General features: G+C 46.8%; 1 protein-coding gene across 1 annotated transcript; it reads right to left on the reverse strand.

Moving 5' to 3' along the window:
- Nucleotide 1: 1 nt before the first annotated feature.
- Nucleotides 2-19,824, reverse strand: LOC311266039 (uncharacterized protein; the record flags this gene model as incomplete). The annotated part of the gene is made up of 43 exons (XM_084368224.1): nt 2-730; nt 1,155-1,208; nt 1,300-1,536; nt 1,812-2,102; nt 2,187-2,447; nt 2,525-2,779; nt 2,914-3,183; nt 3,303-3,566; nt 3,649-3,912; nt 4,042-4,299; nt 4,454-4,714; nt 4,803-5,060; nt 5,150-5,410; nt 5,504-5,761; nt 5,997-6,260; nt 6,350-6,613; nt 6,702-6,968; nt 7,057-7,314; nt 7,422-7,682; nt 7,918-8,184; nt 8,272-8,526; nt 8,768-9,028; nt 9,150-9,410; nt 9,533-9,793; nt 9,953-10,210; nt 10,305-10,574; nt 10,932-11,189; nt 11,284-11,544; nt 12,799-12,936; nt 13,043-13,279; nt 13,370-13,636; nt 13,770-14,027; nt 14,136-14,396; nt 14,491-14,751; nt 14,948-15,208; nt 15,297-15,557; nt 15,640-15,900; nt 16,059-16,319; nt 16,909-17,169; nt 17,456-17,722; nt 18,094-18,360; nt 18,448-18,675; nt 19,764-19,824. 43 exons carry the CDS (start codon nt 19,822-19,824, stop codon nt 444-446), a joined length of 10,695 nt encoding a protein of 3,564 aa, XP_084224350.1. The 3' UTR covers nt 2-443.
- Between the last annotated feature and the right edge of the window lie 581 nt (nt 19,825-20,405).

The raw sequence follows: 20,405 nt of genomic DNA on the forward strand, positions 1-20,405 counted from the left end.
ACAATTTTGATAATTTTATTAGAATGTAGTTTGAAAATAATTTCCATATTAAATAGACACTTAGAAATGACACAATACTACATGGTTTATACACGGTGAAACACTTCCTCATATATTACCTTTACGATGGCTGGTAATTTACAAAAGTGAATGAAGTATAAAAAGGACCGGGAATAAAATGTATAACCTCAACCAACAGCAGACAAAATATACATTACACTGAACAACATACGATAGAGGAGCTTTAACCAAGTGTCACACCTCATGATAAGTAATGTAACAGCACCAGTAATGTAAATGTCAAAAACAACCCACTCTAATCCCATAGTCTTCCAGATCTAAAGTTATTGTTGTATATTATGAGTAATGGGGAAAATAATTCTTACAGCCACTTTCACAGTAAGAACCTCACATTTGAACGGGAGATGTGCGCAGACTTCTATCTAACGAGTCTTGTCCTGTCCTGTCTGCACACACACAGGCGCTGACTCTGGTCCGCTAGCTTCCTCGTTTCTGGCCTCCACAGAGAAGCAGTAGGTCGAGTTCGGGCTCAGGTCGGTGAGGATGATGCTCTCGCCGTACACGGTCATCTCCTGAAGCTCAGTGGAGCTGTCTTGCCTCCGGATGATCAGGTTGTAATAAGTGGCGGCAGCTACTTCAGACCACTCCACGAAAATGACTGTTGGCATGGCTTGGTTGACATCCAGTACGGGAGCTGAGAGTCCTCCTGCTGGGGAGAAATAAGTAACAGTTGTTAATTAGATCCTGGCCGAATTCAGAATTGTTTGTCCAATAACAGGCTGCATGAAAGCTTTAAAGGCATACTATGCAGGATTTGTCAGTTGTTGGAAACGCACTGAAATGTAACAGAAGGATGATTATTGAGTCTTATTTATCACTTTTGCCAAATGAAAGCATGAGATCAATAATCAACTATCTTTCCCTCATAATATAGTATGAAGTACCCTTCTCATGTAGCTTTAAAATAGTAGCTAATCAAAAGTAGAATTACAGACTAATAAAATGTGCCTTCAGACCTCTCACCTTTAAAAAAAATTCCAGATTTTCATGCATGTATATTTAAAAAATCTTCCACAAGTTGTTCAAAATGATTAAAACATCTGTAACATCTGTTCTCACAAACACAAACTCACCATTATCTGCCATTTGCTCGCTGAGATCCCTCCTCCTGCGTCCTTCTCTTACCACTAAAGGATCAAAGATTTCATCAATTAGTTTATCTCAAAAATAGATTAAAATGTGTTTTCTTGCTCTTCATGAACACTCATTAGTTCTTACCATGCGTGACATTTGTTGTTTCGCTGTCTCCGGCCGCGTTGCTGGCTGTGATCAGCAGGTTAGTGGAAGCGATGTTGGCCAGAGAGCAGGACAGCCCTGCAGTGGTGCACAGCTGCACCTTAGGCGTAACACTGTTGTCGTACACGGTGTACGTGGTGGCGAACACGGACGCGTTCCACGAAACTGTGACGAAGGAGCTGTTGCCGGTGTAGACCACTCCTGATGGTGGACAAGGAGCTGGAAGAGGAGAAGGTGTTAGTTCAAACTGCTTTTTTTTAAATACCTCTGGGAAATCAGATTACAGGTAATGTTAAGTTACTTTTGACAGGTCATTGCAGGGAGAGCTCAAGTGTAACTACTGATGTTGATGATAGATGGATTTATTATAAATGCAGATAATACGATACCATGATAAAGACAATTACACCTACTTCATTGGAACTGTCGGCAGAAAGCATGAAGTAAATGTAAAAAGTGTGTTTGAACAGACTTGAGTATTAAATGCAGTCTACCTGTGGTTCCATTGAGAGGCGCAGACGGGTCGCTGGTACCGGCAGCGTTCCTGCTCTCCACTGTAGCGACGTAGTATGACCCGCAGGGGAGAGGAATCTCAAAGTGCGTCACGCTCGTGTAATAGGAAGAGAGCTCGAACTGGGCCTGGTTGTCTCCCAGCAGATTTCCTGTTAACCTCAAGATGTACTCGGTGTTGCTGCAGGTGACCTGCGTCCAGTTGAAGTACATCACCTGGATCTGATCCTGCATCGGCCTCAGCTTTACGTCGATGGCGTCTGGAGCACAGGGAGCTAAGGGAGAGAGAGGATGATTTATATTCAGTTTTAATGCAAACACTATAAAGCTGTTTGAGGAGTAACATGCAGCTGCTGTACCTGCTCCGCTCTGCACTGGGTCACTGAAGGAGCTGTTGCACGACCCATCTGAAGCCTGGACGGAGAAATTGTAAGCTGTTCCACAATCAAGACTGTGGATAGTACAGGTGGGATTTGTGCTTTGACAGTACAGCATGTCTCCGTTTGCAGCCTGGGCGCAGCCAAAGAACTCTACAGCGTTATCTTTGGGCGTCCATGACAGCAGCGCAGACTCATTGTTACAGTTGTACGTAACTGAGAGACCATCAGGCCGGCAGGGACCTGAGCAGAAAGCAAATGGGTCAGTGTATGCACATGCACTGGTGTCGTTCATGTCTTTTATATACAAGGACAAATACCTGAGCTGACTGTGATGTTCTCACTGGCCTTGCTGGTGCAGTTCTCGTGGCCCGCCGTCACAGAGACCGTATACTGGCGGTCACAGTGGAGATCCGATATGCTGCAGTTAGTGGAGGTGGTGTTGCAAGTATGCACGTGGCCGTCTGCACCCGTAGCGACAACCTGGTAGGTTTCAGCAACAGGAGAGGGGCTCCAGGACACCAGCGCGTCCCCACAGGAGGGGGTGACCGTCACGTTCTTGGGCGGACACGGCTCTGTGAAGGGAGAGATGTTTCCAAATACATGTATATAAGCCAAAAAAATGGGATCCACTCATGTGAAAAACGCTGTCCTTCTAAGAAAGTACCTAAAAAGATATATCACAGAAAACAAATAAAAATGTATATACCCATGCTTATCCTGTAGGGTGGACTTCTCATACTGCTGCACTGGTCTGATGAAGCAGATACAATGATCTTGTAATGGAAGTCACATTGTGCTCCGTGGAGGTAGCAGGTGGTGCCGGTGCTGTTGCAGGACAGGTAGGTGTGGTCTCTGCCTTCTGCCGTGGCGGTGTACACAGTGTCTCCCTCGCTGCCATCCATCAGATCCCACATGACGAGGATGGAGGAATTGTGGCACTCAGCAGCTGCTGTGATAGCGGAGAGGGAGCAGAGGGCTGGGGGAGGAGACAGATGTAATTATTCGACACTGCACTCAGCGTTAGTGGACATTATTTTGGATTTGCATAAAATGTGGTATCATCTGCATATTTATTTCAAGTCAGAAATCTGTTACCTGTCTCTAAGTCGATGGTGCCACTCGGCTGACTCTCACACTTGCTGTTTTTAGCGATAACGCTGAAGTTATAAAGTACGCCACACGCCAGGTCCTCCACCTCGCAGGTAGTGTTGGAGGAAGTGCTGCAGTTGGCTATGTGGTTCTCTCCGCCTACAGCTGACACAGAGTAGCTCTCTGCCCCCGCGGTGGCGTCCCACGATATCCAGGCAGAATTGGTCACACAGTCGAGTCTGCCTCTGATTCCCTGAGGCTGGCAGGGAGCTAGAAAGTACACATGAGAGGTAAATAAGTGACTCCATGGATGGATTTATCCAAGGATGGACGGCTTTTGAAGATTTCATACCTGACGTGATGCTGTGGATCTGTGCGTGCCGGCTGCGACAGTCTCCTCTGATGGAAGTGACTCGAACCGTGAACATTTTTCCACAGGTCACATTGCTGATGGAACATGCGGTGGTCGTGGTGTTGCATGAATCCATGGTTCCTCCATTGTCTGCAGTTACTGAAACCAGGAAGTGGTCAGCTTCTCCGCTGGCATTCCAAGAAATCGCCATGTCGTTGGACGAACAGCTGACCTCGGCTCTCACGTCTTGAGGTGGGCAAGGAGCTGAAATAAAGAGAGTATGATCAGTCAGCCATAGATTTTATGATGAAATTGTTTTGCAGAACACAAGAGTATAAAACTGTAACTGTGTTTGTCTGTTTGGTCTTTGTTCACAGGTTCTTCTCCTCTTACCTGAGTTGAATATCACAGCCTGACTGGGGACACTCGAGCAGTTGTCGTCCATGGCCACGACCTGAACAGTGTAGCTGCTGCCACACGTGAGGTTGCCCAGGCTATAGCTGAGGTCAGAGGTCTGGCAGCTGACGTTGCCATAGCTACTGCTGGCTGTCACTGAGTACTGTACAGCACCCCGGCTGGCCGGCCAGGACACGACAGCGGAGTTGTTGAGACAGTCCATCACCACTGAGACGTTAGTGGGAGCACATGGCACTGCAGGGAGGAGGCAGAGAGCAGGAAGTCAAAATGGAGGAAGAATTCATGTGATTAGCGTCTTCAATCGAAGCAGAAGAAACCCTTAATCATGTTTACTATTTTACATATTGTTTGCATATTTATCTTTTATGGTTTCCTATGTAATCCTCACCTGACTGCAGACTGCTGGTGTGACTGGAGGTGATGTTACACTGCTGGTTGGAGGCTGTGACTGACACAGTGAAGTTGTGCCCGCAGGTCAGACCAGGGACGCTGCATCCATCAGAGTTGGACATGCACATGTTTGAGATGCCGGTGTCGGTCTGCATGTTGGCTGTGTAGTAGTCCGACCCGTTGGTGGTCTGCCAGGTTACCATGACGATGCTAGACAGACAGTCCTGCGTGGTAGAGACTCCTGCAGGTGGACACGGCCCTGAGAGAAAAGCCGCACAAGTTAATTTCTACTGTTATATTTGAAACCACATCCGATTCGTTTGACGTGTCAGACGTATGTAACATACATGTCTGTACGGAGGCTGGAGGACTTGAGGTGCCAGGACAGTGCTGGTTGTGAGGTGTCACTGTGAGGCTGTAGGTTTGTCCGCAGGTGAAGTCAGAGAAGCTGGCTGTAGTGCGATTAGTGGTGAGTCCAGTTGCTTGGTTTCCTGCCTCGGCCGATACATTGTAGGACTTTGTCCCGTTACTGGCATCCCAGCTCAGAGAAACGACTTTCATACTGCAATCCACAGCGGCAGACAAATTCTGGGGCACACAGGGATCTGGAAGGACCACGGTACCAGATTACACATTTCTTTCAAGGAAACTTCATAGAAATGACTCAAAGATTACAGCCCGGTACATAACATACCCATATAGATGACAGAGCTGTTGCTGGGCGGGCTGGTGCAGTTGTGATCCTTCGCTCTCACTACCACAGTGTACCGCTCTCCACAGTGCAGGTCGTTCCAGGTGCAGGAGGTGGTGTTGGTGTAACACATGTGGGTGTGGCCATCGAGCCCAGTTGCTACAGCAACATATGACTCAGCGCCATCGCTGGGCCCCCAGCTGACAGAGCCCATGTTGGACTCACACTGTACATATGTGGTGACATGGTAGGGGATACATGGAGCTGGCGGGAGAGAGGTGGGAGGTCAACATGCAGTTAAATAGTCACAGGGAATTAAAACTAATGTGTATTATGGTGTAAGATGTGACATCATACCAGTTTTGAAGAAGGCAGGGCTGCTGGGGAGGGTGTCACACTCGCTGCCTCGTCCTTGTACGGTGACGTTGTAGTCCTGCCCGCATGGTAAAGCAGCAGGCAGAAGGGTCTGGGTTGTGTTGTAGCTCTCTACATATCCGAGGCTTCCTGTGGCTGTTACTAAGTAATTCACAACACCACTCGCTTGGTTCCAGGAGATCTGGACCTCTGAACTGTTGCAAGATGTCTGAGCAGACACATTCACAGGCTGGCAAGGCTCTGAGAGGGGAGAGTGAGAAACACACAAGACAGAAAAATGATTAAGATGAGTCATTAATTCTATATCAAATAATCTCTCAAAAAATGTGATTCTTCCAGCCTCACAAATGTGTAAATATATGTATATATATAAATAAATAAAATCTTAATCTGTCAAGTTATTACTACATGCCACTAAATAAGTGACTTTTTACCACTCAACAAGACCTATAAAGCTGTTTAGCGTCTGCAGTACCTGTTTGGATGAACACGGTGCTGCTGGCCTGGCTGCAGCAGCCTTGACTGTGTGCTGTTACAGTGAAGTTGTACGTCTCTCCGCAGTCCAGCCCTGGAAACTGACAGGTGGAGCTTGTAGAGTTACACATCATCACCTCCCCTCCTGATGTCTTGATGGCACTGGCTTTGTACATCTCGACATCAGACCGCTCCTCCCAGGACAGGGCTGCGGTGCGGGAGCCACACTGCAGGTCGACTGCCACACGACGAGGCGGACAAGGACCTGTGGAGAGGTGTCGAAGGATGAAGGGTTCATTTAAATCTTGATCAAATAAAACCCAGATTAATTCTTAGTGTAAACACTCGACTCACGTGTGGTGAGGTTGGTGTGCGTCGGCGCTGTGAGGCTGCACTGCTCGTTGGTGGCGGTGAGGCTGAGGTTGTAGGTTTCCCCACAACTCAAACCAGTCACGTTACAGCTGTGCTGCTGAGTCTCACACAGAGTCTGAAGACCTCCACTGACGATGGCTGTCAGGGAAAAGTTTGCTGTGCCATAAGTGTCATTCCAGGACACAACGGCAGCACCGTCAGAGTCACAACTGACCTGTACCGCCACCTCTCTTGGCAGACAAGGAGCTGAGGAAAGAGTACATTTATGCATCATGAGCACCAAAAATATCAAAAACCTGAAAGAAAAGAAAATTTTTCCTGAATATGTCTTTACCTGATGTAAGTGAGACCACGGCGCTGTCAGAGCTGTTGTAATACTGCCCCAAGGCCTTGACCCAGACGCTGTAGACTGTGCCACACATCAGTCCTGACACATCACAGAACGTATCTGTGTTTGTGCCAACACAGGAAGCCTTGTGTCCATTCTGGTTGTCAAAGTAGGCAACATAACCCACGGCGAGCTCGCTCTGCTGCCAGGAAACTGTCGAAGTAAGCTGTTCACACGCCATACTGGCTTGAACGCTGGTGGGTGGGCAGGGCTCTGAATGAGGGGAAAAGACGCACGTTAAAGCAGCATACCTGTACACGGTGAAGCCTTTTGCACATTTCTTCCTGATCAGGTGACAAACCTGTCATGAGGAAGTAGGGTTCAGAAGTCACAGAGTTGTTGCAGGCCTGGTTGTGTGCCATCACAGTGACATTGTAGATCTGACCACACTGCAGGACATTCAAGGGGCAGCTGGTGCTCGTGGTGTTACAGGTGACCGTCAGGCCCTGATCAGTCACAGCCTGGACAGAGTAAGATCTGGCACCTTTTGCTGCCCCCCACATCACCTGGGCAGTGCTCACATTGTAGTGGACGGACAGATTCATGGGGACACAGGGCTCTGGAAGGACAGAGTAGTTTCATTAAATGTGAACACTCATATGTCTCTACTCTTGGGTGTAAAATGGTTGAACTCCCACAAACACAAAGGCTGATAAGACACTGTACCTGTGGTGAGGTATCCTGCCATTTGAGCAGTGTTGTTGCAAGTATCTCCCAGAGCTTTCACGGTAACATTGTAATCCTCTCCGCACTGCAGGGAGCTCAGCACACAGTTGGTGTAGTTGGTGCTGCAGTTGGTGGTGTGGCCTGATGATGCTGTGAGCTCGGTAACATAACACGTGGCTCCAACGCTGGGCTGCCAGGATATGGTGGCAGTGTCGGCTTCACAGTCCACGATGGCTTCGATGTTGCTTGACACGCAAGGTCCTGTGGAGTCCAGAGGACAATGACCTTTGAGCTATTGCTTATCAGCGTATATCTATGCACAAATCTAACTAAGAAGTATGATGAATAGACCTGGATTAGTCTCCAATAGCGAAGTAATCGTTGGTGGCATAACCATGACTGTCATTTAAAGTTAAATGTCTCAGCAACTACTGGATGGATTGCAATAAAACGTTCTTGTTGCCGTCACAATAAACTGTATGTATTGAGTCTTTACCTGTTGTAAGGGTGGTCATGTTGCTGTAAGAGCTGTTGTACTGCTGTCCCAGCGCCTTGACCCAGACTCTGTATACTGTGCCACACATCAGTCCTGAGACCATGCATTGGGTATCTGTGTCTGTGCCAACACAGGAAGCGTTGTGTCCGTTCTGGTAGTCAAAGTAGGCGACATAACCCACGGCGAGGGCGCTCTGCTGCCAGGAAACAGTCGCGGTAAGTTGCTCACATGCCACACTGGCTTGAACATTGGTGGGTGGGCAGGGTACTGAATGGAGGGGAAAACAAATTAAACATCAGAACAGAACTCCTGTAAATATTTTCACACACGTCTTTTCCCGATCAGGTCACTAACCTGTTTTGAGGCAATGGGTGTCGGAGATTAGACTGTCACACCCAAGGTTGTGTGCCGTCACGGTCACATTGTAAATCTGACTGCACTGCAGGCCATTCAGGAGGCAGCTGGTGTTGTTGGTGTTACAGGTGACCGTTGGGCTCTGATCGGTCACAGCCTGGACAGAATAAGATCTGGCACCTTTCGCTGCCCCCCACATCACCTGGGCAGTGCTCACATTGTAGTGGACGGACAGATTCATGGGGACACAGGGCTCTGGAAGGAGAAAAATATTGTAGTTTTAGTTTGGCTCAAGGAAAATGCCTTTAAGATTGTGGTGTTTATCGTTTACAATGGACTCAATAAACTTTATTTGATATCATTCTTGTTTCGTGGTTACAAAAGAAGTAACTTGTCTGTGGCACCTACATCCTTTCCTTTAATAACTGTACGGATGTCCTTGACACAGATTTAGTCTGTGTTAAAATCAACACTGTTAGATTTAACCAATAAACACCTGTAGTAAGCGTAGCAGGGGCACTAGCAGGGCCAGGACAGCCAGTATGCATCGCCTCCACGATGACAGAGTATTCCTGGCCACAGACCAGGTTGTTGAGGTTGCAGGATGTGCCCATCTCACTGCAGGAGGAGTTGTGTCCATAGATGGAGGTTGCTTGGACGCTGTAGGCCGTGGATGCAGCGTCACTGTTCCAGCTGACCAGAGCTTCACGTGTAGAGCAGTTCAAGTTCGCTGACACACTGGTGGGAGGACACGGGGCTGGAAAAGGAGAGAGGTACAGTTGCGTAAAAGAGACCTAAAAAACTAAGAAAGTGTATTTCAAAAAATGCTGAACCATTCTTTTGAGAAATGGTTGTTACAGTAAACTTATTCAGTGTACCGGTGAGCTGGTCGATAGGGGTGCTCATCTCGCTCATGCACACATTAGTGTGTCCCGTCACAGTGAAGGTGTAGAGCTGACCGCAGCTCAGGTCCAGGAAGGAGCAGCTGCTCTCAGTGGAGTCACAGGTGGAGTTAACACCCGCAGCAGAGGTGGCTTTAACAGTGTAGTTCTGTGTTGTGCCCGTCTGGTTCCACTTTACCGTCAGGACATTGCTGCTGCAGTTCTGGTCGACGGAGGTGTTCTCAGGTTTACAAGGAGCTAGAGGCGGTTGAAAGAAGAGCAAATTTCATTACATTCATATAATGTATTCTTCAGGAAACATCATTTTGTTTTACAATGATTTTATACTGAAGTTATGCACATGAAAGAGCTGCACTGACCAGACTGAACTGTGTAGTCAGAGCCAGCAAGGACTTCGCAGTGAATGGAGGACGAGGTGACGGCCACCTCGTAAACCTTGCCACACAGCAGATTATGAATGGAGCAGGAGTTGGACGTCGAGTTGCAGAAGGCTCTGTGTCCGTCAGTGCTGATGGCCCAGGCGGTGTAATCATCTGAGCCTGAGGTCTGTGTCCAACTCACATTCATCACGTTGTTGTTACACTCTAACTGGGCTAAGACGTCTTCTGGGAGACAGGGAGCTGTGGGAGAGTGAGAGAAATGTATGTATTCTATTATTTCCGTTATTTTTTTATGTATGTGGAGGCCTTGATCAGACTTCTACTTTGGGTTCAAAACCAATAAAGGAATTTAAAAGGTGCATGTTCATTGCCGTGCACCAGTGTGTCCCTGTATCTTACCAGACTCAAAATGGATGTCAACATGTTTGCTGCTGTTGCAGCTCTCTGTTGAAGCCACCAGCGAAGCAGAGTATGACCGGCCACAGTGAAGCTTCACAGCACAGGAGGTGTCGTTGGAGGAACAGGAGGCTACGTGGCCGTGCTGCCCTGTCACCTGTACATTGTAGAAACCTGCTCCGCTCGTCTCAGCCCAGGAGAAATTCCCTTTGTTGGTCCCACAGTCCACACGAGCTGTGAAGTTGGTTGGCTGACAAGGGGCTGAAGGAGGAGGAAAACTGGTTTTAGATTATGATTATTTTTCACTGCAGCAGGTAAAAACCCTTAAAGCTGTTGCCATAGAAATAAATCCTACCTGTGCTTATTTCTATGGGCGGACTGTAGCTGCTGCGGCAGTTTCCATCCTGTGCTGCGATGCTGAATGCATATCTCTGTCCACACATCAGGTTAGTCATCGTGTGGGAGGTGTTAGAGGTCGTGTACTCTGAAGGAGGGACTGCACCACCCATCCTCTCAGTTTTTAGAGAATAGTTGATCCCAGACTCTGGACTCTGGTCCCATGTGAGGGTCAGCGTGTTGGTGTCACAACTGACTTGGCCCGTCAAGTTAGTAGCCGGACACAAAGCTAGGATAACACAGAGGAAAATTTAAAAGAAAAGTGACTCTCTGCACTATTTATGCATCTATGGTACACACTCCTTAGAATTAAATCCAGTTTCAGGTGCAAAATGTCAAAGATATACTGTGATACACTGTACTATACTGTGTACTGAAGATAGCATGCTAACCAGCTAGCCCTAGGCCTGAAAATACCTCTTTTTCTTAGTGGTCCAGTATTGCTAGCTGCATGGCTGACTGAGCTAACAAGCTAAAAGCAGATATAGTTAGCAGTTATTAGCCGTGATATGAATTCAACAGGTGGCCAATTCTTACATACTGCACCTTTAAAGACTCAAAATCTCCTCATTTCAGGTCCCCTCACCTGTTCTCAGCTCCACGGCTGAGCTCGGCTCGCTCCTGCAGCCCCTGTCCACAGTCACAACAGTAACAGCGTAGGCTTGCCCACAGTGGAGGTCAGTGAAGTTGCATGAGTTGGAATAGTTTGAGCTGCAAGTGTGAATGTGGCCGTCATCTGCAGTTGCTGTTGCTATGAACATGTCAGCCCCTGTCACATTAGACCAGGAGACGATGCTGTCCTGACACGCAGGAGACGCGGTGACGTTCCTGGGAGCGCAAAGACCTGCGGAGAAGGCGAGAAAAGGGGTTTAATGTAGCCTCTCTACAGCTGAAATGTAGGGATATCTACGGATTTCTATCTTCAAGTCGTTCTGCACCTGCTCTGAAGTTGTAAACTGCACTTGGGTTTCCTGCACATGTGTCAGAGTACGGTGTGACCACGATGCCATAAGTTTCACCACAGTGGATGTGAGGTATCTGCCAGCTGGTGGAGTTGGTTTGGCAGTGGTGTGTGTGTCCATCCTGGCCCGTCATTGTCACGTTGTATCGTGTAGCACTGGGGCTTCCGACCCATGACACCAGGGCTGAGTGATTGAGACAAACCAGAGTGGCGCTAACATTCGTTGGGGCGCACGGGACTGGAGATTGAGAAAAGAAAAAAGACAGGGTGAGTAGTTGTAGTTAGTTTGTAGTTAACAACATGTAGTTTAGCAATTACATATATATGTGACACTTTGGGAAAGATTGCGACGTGGCAGCCGATAGCATTAGCTCATCACGAAGACAAAGCAGGGGCAAACAGCTAACCTAGCTGGCTCTCTTCAAATATATTTAAACCTCTTAAGCCAACTAATTAATGCATTAAACCCTGTTTGTTTAGTACATACAAAAGCTTGCGGTTTTATATGATGAACCAGTAGGTGGACAGAGCTAGGCTAGCTATAACACCATTTCTAGTTTTTCCGCTAAGCTAACTGGGTACTGGGTAAAATCCCATAGGCTTTTTGCAGAGGAAACCAGGGCGATGCTAACTTCTGGGTTAGCCTTCAAAAATACCTCAGCTCTACACCACTCTATTAAGGGGTGGTAGACAGACTTTGATCATGTTGGGCTTTTTTGGCTGGTTTATTAGTAGTAAAATGGTGGAAGGAATTACCTGTTTGAAGGTATTCACTGACACTCAGGGTGCTGTTGCACTGCGCCCCCTGAGCCTGGACTGTCACGTTTAAATCCAAGCCACAAGGAAGATTTTGGAACGAACAGCTGGTATTTGTAGTCTGGCAGCTGTCCCGATACCCTTCACCTGCTACCTGAGCCAGGAAGCCGAGGCGTCCCAGGGGTTCAGTCCAACTGAACACTGCTGTGTTGGTGCCACAGGTGTATTGCTTAGACGTGATCGCGGGAGAACAGGGAGTAGTGGTAATGTTGGTGCAGGAGCTAGGTGCACTGTCACACTGGCTTCCCCGTGCAGTGATGGTGGTCATGTAGGTTTCACTGCACAGGAGGTCTGTTATGGTGCACGTGGCAGAAGCTGAGGTGCATGAAACTGTATGTCCGTTTGTAGCTGTCGCGTTAACTACGTAACCTGTGGCATCGGCCATCAGCATCCATGACAGAGAGGAGGAATTGGTGCCGCAGATCAGGGTGCTGTTCTGGATAGAGGGAGAGCAAGGAGCTGAGAGGGAGAAATGAAAGGGAGAGGGGTCAAAATGTGTTTCTAAAGACATAAATATCTAGTTTTTCTTCAGACTGTCCCTCTTTTCTACCTGTCATGAGGGTTGTTCTGATGCTCCCAGTGCTGTTACAGGTGGCATCCTCAGCCATCACGGTCAGGTTGTAAATCTTTCCACACTGCAGCTGATTCAGCTGACAGGAAGTTGTACTGCTCCTACAGCAGGTATAGTGCTGAGAGTTTTCCTCTTGAGCGTGCACAGTGTAGGCCACGGCGCCGGCAGCAGCCTCCCAGGACACTGTGGCCATGTCTGAACCACACTGGAGGGCGCTGGTGACGTTGACAGGGTCACATGGTCCTAGAGAGAAGATCACATGGTCAGTTCCAAGTCAAGAAGATGCTTTTTGAATTACATGAAATGTACAAAAATAAGTAAGCACAACCTGTCGTCAAAGCAGTCTGACTGGGAGCGCTGGTGCAGTACCCGTCCTCTGATGTCACTGCGACGTTGTACTGACTGGCACACTGCAGGCCGGAGATGGAACATGTGAGGCTGGATGAGGAATATGTTTTAGAGAAGCCGTTGGGCCCCGTCACTGTCGTCGAGTAGGAGGTCGCACCAAGGGAGGCGTTCCAGGAGGCCAGGAGAGAGTCTGTACCACAGTCTGTCACTGCTGTTAAACTCTGAGGGGGGCAGGGTGCTGGAGGAAGACGTAACAGTGCGTGAAATAAAATCAAAGTAACGTAATATAGTTAATGGAAAGTATTATCAACATTATCATCTTTATTACCTGTCTGAACAGTTTGTGGGTGGCTACATGGTCCAGTGCAGCTGCCAGAGGAAGCTTTGACAGAGACATTATAAGTCTGTCCACACTGAAGACCACTCAGAGTACAGTTTGCCTGGTGTGTGTCGCAGGTGGCTGAGCTCATATTTCCAGTCAGCGGCATGGCGGTGACACTGTAGTTGAGGGGCACCGCAGAGGTGCGCCAGCGGACCATCATGTCGTTGGTGCCACATAGCAGGTTTGTAGTGATGTTCAGTGGAGCGCATGGTACTAACAGAGACAGAACAGTATGGGAGTTAGTCAAACAGGTATTTCAGGTAGAAATGGTCATGGTTAGCCTTGGTGAGAAGTTATATCTGTGTGCTATATCTGTTCAAGTATAGTCCGACCCCTCTCGCAGTACCTTTGTCTTGTCTGTAGGGGGCACTGTAGTTGCTGACACAGGTGCCATCAGTGGCAGTCACCATAATGTCATACACCTGGCCACAGAGCAGGTTACTCAACGTGCAGTTGGGGCTGGGGCTGCTGCAGTTGAAGGTCTGTCCGTTGCTGGTGGCCATCATAGCATAGCTCACTGCATTCACGCTGGGGGCCCACGACACGTGAGCCATGTTGGCTCTACAGATGAGCTGGCTGGAGACATCAGAGGGAGGACAGGGCTCTGGAGAGAGGAAACAAAGTCTTTATAAAAAAACAAAACACTTCCATTTAAGACTTTTTACCAATAATGTCCTTATTAAATCACCCATTATGAAACTGATGGTGTTACCTGTGTTCAAAGAGATGGTGTCACTCAGTTGACCTGTGCAGTTGTGATCAGCTCCTGAAACACCAATGTTGTAAACCTCCCCACACCGGAGTCCAGGGAGGCCACAGGAAGTCGTATTGGTCATGCACTCTGACCTGTGACCTCCGCCGCTCACAGCGACAGCAGTGTAGTATTTGGCACTGTCACTGGCCACCCATGACACAGGAACCGGATGCGGCGCACATGTGTGCACAGTTGTGATGTTGGTGGGAGGACACGGCACTGAGGGGAAATAAAAATGAAGAAGTTTGAGGCTGCATTCAACGTCTCAGCGCTCAGTCTATTTCCTTAGTGATGATCAATCTGCATTTCTCACATGATTGCACTGTGACCTCTGTGCTGGGCAGACTGAAGCACGTCCCGGTGACGGAGAAGACCACCACCGTGTAGGAGCTTCCACACAACAAGTCTTCCGTTGTGCAATTTGTCTCTGTGGAGTTACAGTGCAGGGGGTTACCCATCCCTCTGGAGATGATGGTGGTGTAGTTTTCTGCTGGAACTGAGATGTTCCAGGTGACAGTCAGCTCGCCGGTTACGCAGGCCACACTGGCCCTCACATCCTCAGGGCCGCATGGCACTAAAGGGAGAGGCATCATACATCAAGATTCAAGAGATTTATTTGTCACATCCATATTTGTAAATGTAAAACGGTGCAACTCTAGTACAACCTAGTGGCGATTGCAAATAGCTGCATTGAAGAGGAAGTGAGCTGATAGTTAATATGCAGAATGTCAGGAAGTTAAAAACTCCTTGTCATATGTTCAGTTCCCTACCTGAGTCCATGTTGATAGCTGTTGAGGTGGACGAGCAGACTCCATCGTCATAGCTGACGGTGACGTTGTATTTCTTTCCACAGGGCAGAGAGGTGATTTTACAGTTGTTGAGTGTGTCACTGGTGCAGTTGAGCTGAGCCCCGGTCTGATCCTCTATGGTCGCTGTGTAGAGACCCGTGGGCCGATGGTTCTGCCAGACTATCAGAGCATGGTTGGCGTCACAGTCTCTGTATGCCTCAATGTTGGTTGGAGGACAAGGGGCTGATGGAGAGGCAGAGGATTAAGTCGATTAGATGTACAGTGGATCTGAGTTTGTCAGACTGACATTTTTAAGAACCCTCTAAACTACCTGTCGTGAAGTTGACCACGTTGCTGGAGCTGCTGTTGCACTTTAGATTGGTGCCGATTACGTTAGCGGTGTAATTCTGTCCACATTGCAGTCCTTGCAGCAAGCAGCTGGTGGCCATTGAGTTACAGCTGTGCGAGTTTCCATTTGCATCCTGAGCAACAGCGATGTAGAAAATGGCACCGATACTCGCCGTCCAGTTAACTCTCGCAGAATCTTGGCTGCAGTGGACTGACGCAGAGACGTTGGTGGGGGTACAGGGAACTGGAGAGAGAGGAAAGGTTTGTGTTCAAGACCAATCTATATATGAAATCATAAAGTGTCTTACAGAGCTCCCAGTACGTACCAGTCTCAGCAACCTCTCCCAGCACTCTGTTAGTGGAGCAGTTGTCATTGGAGGCCACGATGAACACACTGAGGTGTTCGCCACATGGCACCCCGGTCACTGCACAGCTGTTGGAGGAGGAGGTGCAGTTGTAGGTTTCTCCAGTGTTCCCCTGTGCTTCTACAGTGTAGGAAAGAGCTCCAGCAGCAGAGTCCCAGGTGGTGATCAGCACGTCATTGTGACACTCCGCTGCTGTCTTTATGTTTGTTGGTAGACAAGGAGCTGGAGAGATGAAGAGGAATCTCAGCCCAAAAGCCCATTTGTTGCTACTATGCAAGTAGATGTTGCTAATATATGTTAACATACTAAATCATTTCCCAAAACAGCTGGGCACCGTAGTTTTTTTGCACCTAAAACAAAACAAATCAAATCCTACTCACAAGTCCGGACGAACTCCGGTTGGCTGGCTTCGCTGTTACATCCGGAGCTGACGGCGTACACGGTGTACCTGTAGTACTGACCACAGCCCGTATTAGTGAAGAAACACCTGTTGTCTGGCGTCCTGCACTCGGTCGACTTGCCAGTGTTGTCCACGGCCGTTGCCACATAGAAGAAGGTGTTGTTGGTGGGCTCCCAGCTGAAGATGATCACGTTGCTGGAGCAGTCGTGTGAGGTTTGAGGATTAGCCGGAGCACAGGGGACTGGGTGAATGAGACAGAGAATTAGCTTAGATAGAGAGATAGATTTACAGGTTATATTCACAGTCTATTGTTTTAAAGTTAACAAATATCTCACAAGGAACCTGAGATTTGATTCCTTTTGTAATTTCGTAAACAGGTGTGTCCGCTAGGTGTGTGTGCAAGACATTAGATCATTTCCCTGGGCGGTCAGTATGTGTTTGTGTGTCTCCTTCACCTTTTCACTTTCCAGACTGATACCATTGCTGACCTTTGAGATAACTCCCCGCCTTCAATTCTCTGTAAAGATCTTTAGATAAACCGGTGTTGGATGGCAGGTCTCGGTGGCTAATGAGAGGGTGTGTTGCAGCGCTCAGCATGAGAACAGACTATAGGACACCATGGGAGGATCCTCAACAGTCTCCCACAGGACAGACTTATGGGGAGGGTTTGTGATAAAGAGCTTGGAGTACTGTATGTGAGAGGTAAAATGAGAAGGTGTGTGTATGCATGTGGGAAACATATACAGACAGGTGAAGAGGAACAGGGAAAGGTGGAGAAGGTAACGAAAGAAACAAGCCACGTTTGTCGTTTTTCCACGTGAGCAGCTCACCTGTCTCAAACAAGGAAGAGATGTTGGAGATGGCCTCACAGTCGTCAGAGATGGCCGTCACATGGACCTGGTATTTCTCACCACATTGGAGCATGGTGATCTGGCAGCTGGTGGAGGCTGATGTACAGTTTAGGGACGCACCGGTGCCGTCCACAGCCGTGGCCCTGTACATGTTGGCCCCAAACACCAAATCCCAAGTCACTGTCACCATGCCGCCGGTGCAGCTGTAGTCCACTGATATGGTCGTCACTGGGTTTATGGCTGAAGGGAAACAGATCATTCAGAATATTTCTTCAGTTCATTGACCCCAAAACATGATGTCACTATGAACGTACATTTCCCTGTCTGTGAAGGACTTTTAAGCAATTAAACAATCATATATTTGCTCACTTCAGTACTTTTCCAGATTTTGGTTAGTTTGAATGAGAGCTGCACAACAACACGTACAGCAGCCGGAGTCTGTTTGGCCACAAACAATGGTGAAGTCTGACCAATATAAAGAGAACTCAAGGTTTAAAGTGAGTAATTATTTTGCTGGAGTACTCACTAGATGTATTGTATGAAACATTAGCGGCCTCCCCAGGAACCAAGAAGACGTTGACCGATGATACTCCCACTGTGTAGCTGGAGCACGGCTCCAGATTACTGATATCCATGGACGTGGTTGAAGTGTTTCTGATGACCGGGGCGTTGCTGGGGTCGTTGTCGATCACAGCCACTTGATAAAGCAGGACTTTACTTACGGAGTCCCACGTCACTCGTGCTGTGCTCTTTCCCGTCTGTACAATACTCACACCTGTTGGTGGCTGTACCACTTCAAAGAGAAAATACAGGTGTTAATTTAATGCATTGTTTTCATGTATCCTGAGCTATAAAGGACTGTATACAACTGCATATAAATTACAGTTAAAGGAGACATATTATACTAATTTTTAGGTTCCTAATTTTATTTTGGGTTACTACCAGAATAGGTTTACATGCTTTAATGCTCAAAAAACACATCGGTTTTCTCATACTGAAGCTCTGTTTTAGCTCCTGTCTCTTTAAGACCCCCCCTCCCAAACACCCAGTCTGCTCTGATTGGTCAGCTGACACACGCCTGAACCACCTCTGCTAACAACAATAGAGCTGCTGTTTAAATTAATGAATGCAAATCAACAAAACCAGCATCTTATGTGCACTTACGCGTAGTGATTGTTTTTGTGCTACTTTTGGCGCCTCTGCCGGCGACGTTGGAGGAGTAAACGAAGCAGCTGTATGTTGTAGAGGGAGTCAGGCCGTCCACTTGTCCACCCAGGGTTGTGAAGGTCTTGTTGAATTTGTATGCGGGCATACTAAACAACTTCTCCACAAACAAGATGTAGCTGTCTGCCCCTATCACGCTGGACCACTCGAACCTTATAGATGTGCTCGAAATAGCTTTGGAAAACGTGATCTGAGATGTGGCGGGCACTGTTGGGATGGAAGATAAGGACATATTCAGCAGGAGGATTCATCTGTTTAATGTAACTGGTTACATTTAAAAATACATGTCTTTACCTGTCATGCTTATTTCAACGTCCGTGCACAGGATGTCATAATAACGGAAGACCTTTAGTGTGACGTTATAGACACGTCCGGGTCTTAATCCCTGAATCAGCCTCTGTGTGCTGGGTGCTGACTGCATTACCACCACTGGGGCGACAGTAGTGGAGTTCACAACTCTCAAGTCCAGTAAATAAGTTGAAGCGCCACTGTAGCTGGTCCACACCACGTTCAGCGTTGATGCTGAAGGAGATGTCACCGACACAATATCACATCCTGAAAAGAAGTTAGACGAGGCATTTAGTTTGTCTGTTTATATGTTACAAGAAAGGAGCCGCAGGTGTTTGCAACCGAATGTGATGGTTTAAAGCAAAAGACGTGAAAAAACCCTCAGAGATCAGGAAGATTAGATACGAAAGTGCCCTTCAGTATCATAAGCCACTGACAAGCATGATGAGTATTGTTCGATTAAATAAATATTTTCATACTTATTTGATTAAAAAGGTAAAAAAGATTAGTAACAAACATTTTATTTCAGACCTTTCAAGCCTTTACTATAGTGATAGATATAGTGATAATTTAATTGATTGAAATTAAAATATTCTTTTGTGATAATAATTACTTTACAAAAAATACATATGTGCTTGCAAAAGATGTGCTTCTTTATTCAAAATGTCCGGCTGCATGCTCAGAAATAAGGTACAAATATAATTTAATAGACTCAGAAACATCAAGACCCTCTGGTGGTTGAAACCAGACATAAAGCCTTGAAGTTACCAGCAGTCTGTCTTCATGTTAGAGGTGAACAACTCAAGAGTTAACTTCCACATACTCATAAAGGTTCATTAACTTAACCCATAAATTGCCAGAACAATTAAATACAAGCAGCTGAGTTTGCTTTTCTTTATTTGCCAATTTGTGAGTTTGGATTATATCTGTAATCTGTAATTAAGTAATAGTAAAGTAAAATAAAGTTCACTGTGCTCATATTTGGATGAAAAACCTATTAAATACAAACTTCCATATGAGTATAACTGTCTGTCTATCTTTTCCTATCAGTGATGGTGAGAAAAAGAGGGAAAAAAACAAAGTAAACATCTAAAAATCACTTAAAGAACACTCACCTGTGGACAAAACATGTTGTATCTAAAGAAGAGAAAAGAAGTAAATTAGAAAACTGTCAGAAAATAATTACATTATAAATGATCAAATAAAAAAATGAATACAAAATGTATAATTACCTGTATGACAGACAATAGTATCACTGAAGAATAAAACATCCACATCTTTTCCATTGTTAATGTCAGAGTTTCAGTAAGTTACATCCATACGTGCGTCTGCATTCAGTTCATCTGAAATCTTTGCAGGCTGAGGGCTGTAGATCAACTTCATGGGAACCAATCAGGACGTCTTAAATGAGGACAGGTGGATGCCTGTGGCGTCCTGTCATCGTGAGAAGGAAACAGAGTATGTGGTCTGTAGGTGGAGGTGGAGGTGGAGGTGGGGGTGCATTCAATCCCCCACCTCATTACGGTCAAGCTGCACTTCCTCCATGTTCCAGGAATATTTCTGTCCTGTCATTCCTCCTCAGTCTGTGTACTGTACGTGACCACCTTAGGTTTAAAGGTGAAAACATTGCTTATCTCTAAATGTCTTTATTTCTTTAATATTGTCGACTTCCTTCCAGAAACAGGACATACCTGCTGTAAGGTAATAGGATCTCCTTTGTATGACCTACAGAGAAACAGGAAAAGTATTGAGCCCATCCTTCCTGGATTGATGTCATTTTTCTTGGAAATGATCTGCCATCATGTATTATTGTACAGTAGCTGCTCTGATATGACTTATGTCATGTTGAAATGTGGTTGTCAGATTGTCAATGTTGGTTTTAATTTGTTTTTGTATTGATTTGTACATATTCAAAGATCACAAATATCTCATGTAAAGTCTCATGTAGAGTCATATGAAAAGCC

The sequence above is a fragment of the Pagrus pagrus genome (assembly GCF_965226575.1).
Source record: "Pagrus pagrus genome assembly, chromosome: 12".
Taxonomy (NCBI): domain Eukaryota; kingdom Metazoa; phylum Chordata; class Actinopteri; order Spariformes; family Sparidae; genus Pagrus; species Pagrus pagrus.